This window comes from Phaethon lepturus, unplaced genomic scaffold, assembly GCF_000687285.1.
Source record: "Phaethon lepturus isolate BGI_N335 unplaced genomic scaffold, ASM68728v1 scaffold21661, whole genome shotgun sequence".
Lineage (NCBI taxonomy): Eukaryota > Metazoa > Chordata > Aves > Phaethontiformes > Phaethontidae > Phaethon > Phaethon lepturus.
In genome coordinates, this window is record NW_010515877.1 from 1 (window position 1) to 12,398 (window position 12,398).

General features: G+C 45.8%; 1 protein-coding gene across 1 annotated transcript; it reads left to right on the top strand.

Moving 5' to 3' along the window:
- Positions 1 to 253: 253 nt before the first annotated feature.
- Positions 254 to 4,369, top strand: LOC104627600 (tapasin-related protein-like; the record flags this gene model as incomplete). The annotated part of the gene is given in 7 exon segments (XM_010295917.1): positions 254 to 502; positions 1,770 to 2,054; positions 2,484 to 2,798; positions 2,981 to 3,070; positions 3,073 to 3,303; positions 3,991 to 4,080; positions 4,329 to 4,369. Coding segments are annotated over 7 exon segments (1,301 nt in total), but the record flags the coding sequence as incomplete, so codon positions are not given.
- Positions 4,370 to 12,398: the final 8,029 nt, after the last annotated feature.

Consider the following 12,398-nt stretch of genomic DNA (forward strand, 5'->3'; position numbering starts at 1 on the left):
CCCCTACACCCCTTCAGTGAAGGTCTCCCAGTGAAAACGAGGGTCTTCCTAAAGGTTCATGCTGTTGCCAGAGGAGTGTGGGGCAGGGCTAGAGGGGTCCGCTGCCCGCCCGCAGGGCTGGGAGAACAACCCCAAAGTGGCAGCCAGCCCCCAGCCTCCTGATTGTTTATCCCCCATCCCAGCAAAACTCATGCTCTCCTCTTTGTTTGCAGTGGGGTTCATGCGTTCAATCGGTTCTTTTCCCTCCCTAAAGGGCCAGCGAAAGCTCCCATGCCAGCGCCTCCATTTCGCAGGGTGGATATCACCCTGGGCTGCTCCTACCTGGGGGAAGATGTAAGAGGCTTGCTGCGTGCCTTCAGCAGCTCGTCCTCCGAGCATCCTGCTCCCCTGGTGCTGAGGGGTATCAGCATCAGAGATGACGGGAACTTGGATGATGTAACTGAGTACAACATCCCACAGGAAAATCCTGACTCCTCTTCTCCCATTGTCTTTGAAGCCTCAGGTGAGTGGGAGAGCTGGGGTGGGAGAGCTGCCGCCAGGGTTTTGACCACTTACATGCACCTGGCTTCTAGAAAATTTTTCTTTAACTGAGTTTAGACAATTAATTTTTGAATGGCCACTGAAGTTTCACGCATCATTTCCTGAATTCAGCAACTGGAACTTAAGGCAAGGAACTTTGTGGAAGGTGTTAGCAAACCCCTTTGAGGCACCTCTCTCCTACTGAGGCTATCCTAGGTTGCCTATCTCTTGAGAAATGTTTTGTCAAACACAACTCAGGAATTATTCCACTATACATAGTATTATTGCACCCATAAAGAGCATTCACATCTTTAATCATGTGGGTGTTTTTTGCTAGCAGGAAGCATGGTGGGCATGAAGCAGAGCTGTCCTGTGCAGAAGGCTGTCTGTGTGCGACTTGGCTCTCCTTACTTCACTCATGGATGCCAACCTGCAGTCAGCCTCTGTAGCCCTTGCTTTGCGTATAACTTTGCAAACACAGTCAAGCAAAGGTCTGTTTGCTGCCTACAGTGCTTATCGGTGAGCATGTGCTTCAGTACAAGCTTATTTGAGGCTCTGAGACATTTTCAGAAGGGAAGCTGAAGGCCCAACAGGATCCATTAGCCTGGGTCCAAGCTTTCCTTCAGGTGGTGTGGATGGACTGGGCATGGGTGAGTTCAAGCACACTATAGCCAGACTACTGTCAGGCATTGCAGACATGGAGTTAATTTCCAGTGATGTCTGTGGAAAGCGTATAAGTCACTAGGATGCTTACGCCTATGCTTAAGCGTATGCTATGATCAAAGGCATAGATATAGTGTGTCTCTACATCCAGCCAATCCTGTCTTCCTGCCACCCTTTCTGTCCTTACCTGGAATGCTTCAGTGTCCTCTTTGTTTCCAGATTCAGGCCTAAAAAGAATTAACATTGAAGGTCTTTATTGAGCATTTCACATATACATCTTGCTTTCTTGAGCTAGCTGAAGGGAATCTGTTCTGTTTATTCTCTTTCCTAACAGCTTCCTTTGCCCAGTGTGAACTCTGTGCAATCTGGCAGGATAAAACACAACCAACAGACTGAGGGTTGTAAGATAGTCATGACAAACCTCTCATATTCTTTGCAGGCCTTCATCTGTTAAGCCTAGCCTGGCATTTCTGGGCTCTGACTGACCCCCACAGTGCATGATGCTTCTCCATAATATCTCTCATCCTCTTGCACTTTCCTTCCCCTTCTGGATTCAGACAGTTAAACCTTTTCTTCTATCCCCACAGCCCAGTCGGTATCCATCCCACACACAGAGTCCCTGCTGCACACAGACTGTGATGGGGAGGAGGTGCACTGCGAAATCTCCCCATACAGCTCCCAGCGGGCTGGTGAGGGGCCCTGCCGTACCTTCTGGTTCATGGCCACCCTGCAGCTCTCCAGCGGGATCAGTATCGCCCTGGTGCTCAGAGGACCCCGCTGCAGCAGCCGGGAGGAGGACAAGCAGCATGATGCAATGCTGCACCCAAAACTGAGGATTCCTATGAGCAAGGAGGGGATGTTGCTGACCACAGGTGACCAGGTGGCCCAGGATGCCCCCACAGCACCAAGGGACATGAGGGGAGCCTGCGTCCCCAAGAGTCCCATGCTCCACCTCACACCAGGACCTGAGGGCTGCCAGGAGCTGGTGCTCAGAGAAAAAGAGGTCATGCAGATTGCCCCCCAGACTGCTTCCTCTCAGGGTTTCCCATGCCCCAGACCCTGAGGATGACAAGCACCTTCAAGACCGTGACATGCACTTGGTGTTCTACCTGTCTCCCTGCCCCGCTAATCCCACCAGGCTGCCTTCCTCCAGTTCTTCAGTCTACACGGCCCCTGGGGCATCGAATAGGGTGCCTGTGGTTCCTCTGGGTGGGGAGTTCACTGCCAGCCCTTCCCACCCAAGGGTGCCTCCTTTAACCACATCTGTTTAACTCCCTGTTTGCCTGTGTTTCTGTGTCTAGTTGAATTTCAGTCGTCATCACACAACCCTTCCCTAAACACGCGACGCTTTGCCTTGGATCCCAGCTCCTCGCTGTCCTCCCTGGAGTGGAGGAGGCAGCACCAAGGCAGTGGCTGTAGCCTTTTCTGGTACCAGGCGGGGAGCACAGGCCCAGCAGCACAGCCAAAAGTCGACGTGGGTGTAGCGGAGCTGCTGGGGAGTGGAGATGCATCGCTTAGCCTTCAAGGAGTCGGCATAGGAGATGAAGGGACATAAATCTGTTTGGTGTCCAGCCATCTGCACCAGACCCAGCACACCATCCAGCTGCATGTGGCCGGTGAGGAAGGGAAATGCCCAGGGACAAAAGGAGTCCCATGTCCCCAGGCACTGAAACTTTGCCCTGCACCCTTATCCCATCAATCCCAACATTCATCATCACAGGCACCTCATCTCTCCATTGTGGAAGGGGACTTTTGTACTCTGCTAACAATAAGTCAATTACTTGTTTATCTCCTCCAGAGTCTCCAAGAGTTCATGTCATTCCAGCAGTGGTGTCATTTGAGAGAGTTGTGACGACTACACTGACCTGCAACATTGCTGGCTATTACCCCCGGACGTCTCGGTGAGCTGGACACAGAAGACTCCTGAAGATGACGCAGAAATCCCTCTCTCAAATGCACATTTCTCCAGCCACCGACAAAGCCAAGATGGCACCTACAGCATCACCTCCTACCTCAGCATCAACTCAGCCACAGCACGGGCACCAGCCACCTACAGCTGCCATGTTTCACATGTGGCCCTGGCAGAGCCCATCTCTGTGACTGTTCATCTTAAGGCACCAGGTAGGTGTCAGGGGCAGAGGTGCAAGTTCTTCATCCTGCCCAGACCTGTCACACCACATCTGCCTGTTTGTCCATGCTTTCCTTCTGGTGTACTCTCATACCTATCCCCTCTATCATCCTCTTCCCTTTCCCTTTCACTTCCTCAGCTTTTTTTTCACTCCCTGAAGCTTTTGGGAAGCAAGTATCTCATTTCCTTCAGAGGAAAAGAGATTTTATGACTGAAAGTGGACCAACAGAGCAAAAGTTTGTGGCATGCAGGCTGGATCCCGCTGGACAGGCACAATAAAACAGCCATGCCCCAAGGAGTTAGATGCCCAGCTAGACCTTGATGTTCGGCTGGAGACTGATCCTGCTTGAGAACTATAGCAAAAAATCCTTCCTCACGTTGGAGCTTTTTGGGTTCTCACTCTCCTTGCTGATGGGAGATTGTTCCTGTGTCCCCTCCTGACCCAGCAAGGAAAAGCATGCAATACTATAGTTTAACAAGTTACAACCCATCAGTCCAGCCAGTATAACTGGCCCTGGGTCTGTGTGGCTTTAGCTCACGTGTGTCGCATCACATCTGTGTACCTGACAAGAACGTGCACACTGTCAGTTGCTGGGGGAGCTCATTTAACTGCGACAATTTGCTGGCTGTTCAGCTGCTCCAGCCAACTTAACATCACTGATCCTCCTCTTCCTCTGCAGAGCAAACGGGATTGGAAGGACTGGTGGGGGGTTTCATTGCTACCATCATTTTCATCGTTGTCCTCTTCATTGTGCTCAGGAGAAGAGCAGGTAGGAGTTCAAAATGCTGAGCCACTTCCCTCGTGGGCAAGATGCAGCAAGGAGCATCTTCCTCTCCTCTGCACCTCCATTCAGGAGAGGATATCCTGGAGGTCAGGATATCCCAGGATCCTGGAGGGAGAGGTAGGGAGCGGATGAGCTAGAGACTCATTTCTGAAGGAAGGCAACATGAGGTGATGTTTTGCACCACTTTGGTCTTCCTGCATCTTAGTTGGTTTTTTTTTCTCTCTCCTTTTTAGCTAAACCAAAGCCTGAGCAACTTCTAAGGGCTTCAGAATAGAGAAAACCCTTGTGTCACCCACTTGCAGTCCTTTGTCACCCATCCCTTGATACATCTTGCTCAGGAAAGCCAGCCCTGGCAAATATTAACAGAACTATTCGTCAGTATGGGAGGGGCAGGGCTGCCCTTGGTGGAGGAGCTGAGTCACTGTTCAGAGATGGACTCACAGAAAAGCATTCATCTTGGGAGAGCAACATTTATAGCCTCAGCTCTTTGCTGGGATGCTGCATTGCAGGCAACATGCATACATTTTTAGAAACGCCTTTTCTCCAGTTTCAGGGAAAGTTAAATTGTACATAGACAAGTGTTTGTATGACTGCATATATGTATGTTTGTGTACAGGTATATGTATGTATGTGTACGTGTTGTAAGGAGGTATACAACATTTACACATGTATGTAGGGATGTATCTGTAGATGTATATAGCTACATTTGGTTAATGCCTATGAGGCAGGTGTTTAAGTAAGATATGTATGTATGTATGTGTTTTAACTGAAGTTGGGCAAATATGTAGGCAAAATTGGTAGTTTGAAATGGTAAATCCTCAAGCAGAGGAAGTTATGGGTTAAACTGATCACAAATCAAGCAATCAGAAAAATATGACTCTCCAGGAGAAAGCTACAATAAAATTTTTAATAGAAATTTCACTGCTAGAAGTTTACAAGATGGAGAACATCTGTGGTTCTGTAGTTGTGAAAAAGACAGACAGGATTAAACACTTTTCCTGCCTAACAGGGAATTTGAAGGTAACACATAGAAATCTTGTATATAACCAACAGGGGAAAAAAAGCAGAAGGAAGGTGTCGATGGAAAGGAGGTATATGGCACACAATAAAAGTGAGAATTTATGAAGCATACAAGGTGATAAGGAGTGTTCAAAATAATCTGGAAAAACTGGATTGCTGCAAGTGCTAACGGCACTTGGAAGGAGCTTTTTCAAAATACATTGAAAAACAAGAAATGCTAGCAATGGCCTAGTCTTTGACTGGGTGGATATAGGTAAAACTGTTTATAGAGAAGATTTTTTATGAAGGCTTTTTGACCAGAGCAGATAGTTGTTTGTAGACAGAAAGAAACAGAATTGTGTATTGATACTATATGGGGATGGTAAATAACTTCCTAATAAATTTGTGTACTAAGGGAGGTTTTAACAGCATCTATTAAGCATAAGTATTTTCAGATCAGTAGCCAAGAAAATTTGCATCTCAGAATCACAAAAGATTTGGCTGAGGAGGCACCTGGCCCAGTGGAGTTAGGTATTTAAAAATCCTGGCATACCAGAGAAATCCCAAGGTCTTGGAAGAGCATGTGTTCACAGAGAGAAAGTGAGATGACACCAACGACTGTTAAATGGTTTCGTAGTAATAATCATAGGTAAGATAGCATGAAGTTATTACAAGTTAGCTAACAAAGGCTTCAACAATGAAAATAACATTAATAATTTGGTATGTTTAACAAAAAAAAGTTGTGAGAAACAAACCTGACTTCATTCTTTGACGAAATAATACACTTGGTCAATGAAAGCACTGGTGCAGATGTAGCAAATGAAGAAATTTGTAAATTCTGAAGAAAAATAATAGTGTAAGTGTACACCATAATTTGCATTATATGGATTAACTACTAGCTAACAGACAAATGGCAAAAATTCACTGTCCAAAAAGAAGCAGCAATCACTGCTGAAAGTGTGTGCCTCTCTGCAAGAATTGTGCTGTTTAATATTTGCATCAGGAGGTACAACTGTAAAAAATATTGTTGATAAAAATTGCAAATGGCAAGATCAGTAGCTAAAGCAGAGAGAGTCCTTCAGTTCAACACAAGTCACCTGGTCAGCTGAACATACTCAAACAAGGTAAGATGCTCAGTAATGCCATCCTCAGGTACTGGACCACCACGGTGTCTCAGTGCTTTTGATCCATGAATCCCTATCAGTTGTCTGACCTGTGGAAACACCTAAGAGTGACCATGGGCAGAATGTTACTGCTGGTGGAAGCAGTTTTTGCTTGTATCATTTCCTCTTCATTTTTGATGCGTCACCAATAAATAAGTATTTTTAGTTCTGATGGTTGTCTTCTGTCTGTGCACCTTCTACATTGCTCTGTGGAGTCAAGCCTACTGCGTGGCTCCACAGACAGCGAACAAGCAGGCTGAGCCCCACACAGAGGGGAAAACCACCTGGGTCTTGGGAAGGGGATTTCAAGGGACCCTTGGTGTCAATACCAGTTCCCTGGCTCCCACAGGCTGCTACTCTGGAGCAGGACTCATGAAAGCTTTTTGTACCTTCTGCTGTATTCAAAGATACACACAGACAATTGGTGGGTATGTGATAGCTGGCTCCCATGCAGCCAGGGAGGAAGGACAAGCTGCCAAGAGTGGGAACCTCACTGGTGACCACTGGAGAAGTCACTGTCACCTCTGGCTGACTGCACCAAGTCGGAAACCCAGCAAAGCCTGAAGCTGCAACACCCATCGGCTGTGCAGGCACCTACGTGTTTTTTTAAGATGTTGAAAGCTTGGAGGTGATCCAGAGCAAAATGACCAGACCAGTTAGGAAGGTCAGAAGACGCCTTACAGGGGACACTTTGAGATATTACTCTGGTCTTACCAAACCAGTATCTCTCAATTACACCACAGAAAATGCAGGGTACTGGTGACACCGTAACCTGCAGAGAAAGGCACAGTGAGAATCAACCGCTGCAAGTTATATTTAGGCATGTTCAGAGTAGAATAAGACATCATATACTTAACGATAAGGATGATTGTCCTAGCCATTTGCCAATAAAAATGGTAGACTGTCTCTCAAGGTCTTCAAATAAAGGCCACATTACTTTTTTCAAGCTGTGCTTTAATAAAAACTAAAAAAAAGTTAATGGCATCAGTTAAAAGAGACACTGGGTAAAATTTCAAGGCCTGTGTTACACATGAAGTGAGAGCTAGTGGTTTGTCTGCCTTTTTGGCCCATAAACTGACATAAAGGATAGAAAAAACCAAGGGAGAGATGCAAGAAATGCATTAGGAGTGGCTGTGTTCCTCGTAAGGAGAAATATACCATGGCACTTGATTTTATTCAACTACCTGCTCTCTGATGCTCCCACTACAGTTGATATGGGGAGCCCACAATTACTGTGTCCCTGAAGGCCTCAAGCTGAATATAAACCACAAAAGCAAGTAAAGCATATATCCTAGAGTAGAAAAAGTAATACTTACTGATAAACAAAGTGACATTGTGTTTAACAGCAATGTTCCTTATATTTTAAAAATAGAAGACTTATTACAGAAAATACCACTAAGAGACTGAAAGTTCATCAAAGATAAACTTGATTGTGTTATAAAGATACGCATAAATAATATTATACAATCTGTGTCTCTGGGAGAGAGCCACACTGCTTTCCAAGGTCGAATGTGCCGTGGCCAAGTGCCACATGGCATCAATGCCTGGCCACGTGAATTGAGAAGCAGGAATCTGGTTATCATCTGATTAGCTGCTAGTCAGATCAAGCCATTATAAGGTATACTGTATCTCTATAAATAAATATTAAATGTAGGTGTTTTAAACAAGTTCTTTAGGAGAATTATTTGATACAAGACATGAAATTTGATACGGACTTTATTAACCTGCAAAACATAAGAATAAGTTATTTGCACTTGAGTCAATACAAGATTACTTTGGGGCTGGGGCTGTGTTCTACTGTGAATACGGACAAGCCAAAACTTCTAATGTGTTATTGAAAGAGCAGTTATTGCAAGCAATAAAGCCAAACTCAGGATTATCTTTTCCACATGTTTGATTATGCCTCTGCTCATTCAATTTAAGCTAGCAAAACAGATCCAGCAGTCTAACTACAGTGGTTTAGATGGACTTTAGGAACGTAGCTGGTATGTGTCTCAAAGAGAACGTACATCAACTAGAATAGACAGTGAAGTGCCTAATACACTTCAAAGCTAAAAGCCCTCTCCCACAGTCCACCAGGCAATGATGGACAGTAACTCATTCAAGCCTAGCGTGCAACAGGAAACTGATTGCCACACTGAACATAGAAAAGATACCAAATTTTCCCACATCTCCTCCATCTTGGTCAATGAACTGCAAGGAATCACTGCAACCCACTTGGTAGGGGTGGGCCAGGACAGAGCATCAGGGCCAACATTCATGCTCTTCTACTGTGCATTTCTTTCAGATCAGAAGCTTGAAGCAGCAAGCTCTGTTGCAAGAGCTTGGCATCACAGTCCTCTGTTGGATCAACACAGTGAGCAGCAGGGGGTTCACTCATGTACACAGTAAGATGACTCGCACATGGCTGCAGCTTCTTGAAAGCCCACAGATATCAGGTAGTACTTCTTAATAGCTGGAGACCTCTTTTCATAGAGAAGGTCATCTCACAGCTCTACAATGGCTGCTTCTCCTCCCTAGCACTGCCTGCAGGAACACGGCCCACAAGAACACTGCCCCCAGGCTTCTCTCTGTGAAGAGTATGAAATGCTGATCAAAGACATGTCTTCACTGCACTGTGCATTTGCTTTTCTTAGTAACAGCAATATTCTGCATTGCTCACTTTCTCTGGCCTATCCTTCATCTAAACTTGAGTGGTCAAGCATTGGAACAGGCTACCCAGGGAGGTGGTGGAGTCACCATCACTGGAAGTATTCAAAAAACGTGTAGACACGGCACTTCAGGATATGGTTTATTGGGCATGGTGGTGTTGGGTTGATGGTTGGACTTGATGATCTTAAAGGTCTTTTCCAACCTTAATGATTCTGTGATTCTGTGATTCTGTGATTCACTGACAGGAGCAATGACAAGCTACAATGGGTAATGAATGTCCTGTAATATTCAGCACCCTGCCTCTATCAAAAAAAAAAAAAAAAGAAGGAAAAGGGAAAAGGGAAAAGGGAAAAGGGAAAAGGGAAAAGGGAAAAGGGAAAAGGGAAAAGGGAAAAGGATTGGGCTTTTCTCTTCCCAAAGCTTCCAGCTCTCTTACAACCACCTCCTAACTTGTGTCCCAGACAAAAGCATGGGACACATGCTCCCCTCCAAAGCATATGTATCATGCTAAATCAGCTCCTATTCACTGCAAAAACATGATTCTCCTCCCAGGTTAAACGAAAATTCAGCTTCTCATAGAACAGAGAATAGTGGCTTCCCATGCATCTCCTTCAATGAATGATGAGCAGATCCTGAAAAATGGCAGATGCACCCTCAGGATTAAAAATTAACTGAGAAGCTCAAAAAGCACATCTGGAGTGGAGAGGGCTGCTTCCAGCCAGCAAGACCAGCAGTAGTTGCTAGCAGTTCCTGGTGAGGAGAGACAGCAGAGGAATGAGGACCATCCCCACGCATGTCCCCAGGTAGATGCAATGACTGTAGCATTGGGAGCTCCTTCCTCATACTCTGCCCCTACAACCCCTGAAACAGGAGAGGAGAAAGGAGAAGGCCACCACCAGCAACTTCATGTCTGGTGTTGACACAAACAGACCCCTCTGTCACTGCTGCTGTCCCCTTTGCCAGCAGCTAGGTCAAAGTGCCTGGACCCGTTACATTCTACAGCAAGAGTCAACAACTCTGCAGGTCCCAGGTGGCTCCAATGCTACCAGGCAGCATTCATGCAAGCACACATCCAAATCTGCAGAAGATGGACAACAGCACACACCTCCCTCAGGCTGGCAGATGATAGCATGGATTTCACAGCCCATTGGGGACCCAAGCATCATGGAGTGGTATGCCAGGCTCAGGCCTTCTTCTAGTACCTCCAGACCCTCTTAGACTTAACTGTACTTACCTGTCATCTTTTTATTCATGCTATTTTCATCTGAAGCTGAAACAAGTCCCAGAACTTCTTCCACCACCTGCCCTTGGCCAAACTGGCCACCTGCAGCTCCAGGAGGAGGATGTTTGGTTGCAGGGATGTTCATGGTGATTGGGCAGCCTATTTCTATTCCTGTGTGCTGTTACAACTCTATGCAGGGGATCACAGGGCATTATCCACCACCTGGCAGCCACAGATGCCTTCAGGAAGCAATGGGTACTGTTGCAGATGCTGTGCTCTGTGACCTCTCTTAAGTTTCCAGTTTATGTTTTCACCCTATCTGCTCCCCTTCTTCACTCATTTCTCACCAAACGCATTTGATTTCTCTCTGATTTCTCTTCCTCTAGCCTACTCCTCTCTCCTGCTCAGGGAGACCTTAAGATGAACAGGGCAAACATATCATACTTCTCATAATACTCTTTCAGTCTTCAAACATTTTCAGGTCAGGGACTTCCTGACTGGATGTGGTTTCTGTTGTTTGTTCATCCTCTATAGATTTCTTTTCCATGAAGCTGTACATTCTCCCCTTGAGTCCATGTAAAGTCTTTAAAAACTGGCATCACATTCACCACTTTCCCCTCCTCAGGTACCACAGTGGCAGTAAGCATGGGTTATACACTGCTTGAAGCAGTTCAGCTCTTTTGTTCTTGAGTTCCTTTAAGACTCTTGGACAAACGCCATTGCTGCCAGCAAGTTGTTACTGTTTGCTTTGTCAGTGTGTTGAACAGCCTTTTCCACAGCCGCTTCAATTTCAGACATGTTCATTGGTGAACCCCACCCTGCTGAAGAATGGGTTCTGCTATGATGATCTCATCACTCAACACCGATGCAGAGATTTCTGCAATGGCCTTATCTCCCCTGTGCACTCCTCTCATAGCCTGATCACCAATTTGCCCCTCAGAACATCTGCCAGGTTCCTGATTCATTTCAAGAAAGATTGAATGTTAGTTTTGATTCCTTTTGCTAGTTGTTCCTTGAAGCTTTGTTTGCCCTGACTTACTGTCTTTCTACATGCAATGTGCCAAAGTTCATACCCTTCTCTACTTTTCCCGCTTCTGGACAACTTCAGGTTTTTCTGACAGATGCTTTTTCTGACTTCTCTTACCCCACTGAACAATGGTTTCTGTATCCCACCTCAAAGGTGTTCAGCCCATTTTTCTTGAGCATGCCCAGTTAGTAAGGATGGCAAAGGGTGACAGTGAGTCAATTCAGGCGATGAAGATGAAAGTATAGAAGGGGTGGCTTTTTTGGACAGACAGAAGAAAACAGTTGTGATAGGCATCGGTACAGGCCATCAATGCTGGGCAACAGGTCAAAATGACAAAGGCTGCCAAAGCAGAGTGGGAAGAAGAGAAGTGGCTGGCAAAGAAGAGGTAGAGGGCAGGATGTTAGCAGCAGTGAAGACATCAGGTGGGAAAACAGGATTATGACCCTGAGCCTTGGGATGTCACATTGAGAGGGGGAGTGAGAAGTAAGAGGGAACAGCAACACTGCTGCAATAGGTAAGGCTGATGTAGTGATTTAGTGTCACAATAGGTGGCAGAAGGGGTTAGGGATGACAGTGAAGAGTAGTGGATTGTATGGTACAGTAACATTGACATGTGGTGGGTCAAAGCAATGACTGTCAGTGAAGCAAGGCAGCACTGGGCAATGCTGATGGACAGCTGAGGAGAGGTCCAGGTAGGTTTGGCCAATGATCATAAGGCACAGCAAAGGAAGGGAAAATGACTGCAAAGGCAGGAAAGGCAATATGTCATTGTTTTAAGAGTTTATGGACTAAGTTCAGCCTCCCATGCTGCAAACTGTTTGGCATGAGTCATCCTCTGGGAGATATGTAACTTGCCAGCATGTATTTCAGTGTCACTAGGCAATGCAGGCCTTCTCACCACAACCAGGCGTGGGGTTGGGGAGGGAGGGCACGTTTTTCTGAGTTCATTCACTGCTGTTCTTTCCATTCAGCTCCTTCTCCTTCCCCTGTTTTCAACAGGTTTTTTAACCATTTTCTTTTCCTCTTTTTCAAACACTTCTGAGGTCATGGGTTTGTTTAGTATTGATTTCTTTATGAATTTCTTTTTTTCCTCTTATTCTGTAATTTTGCATATATCCAGATCATATTCACACACCTGCCCTCTCATGAAATACCATCAACATCTTATGAAGTCCTTAGCATGAAAGATCAATTGCCTCAGCTGATAAATATGCACAGCCTCATACCAGGAGCTATGCTG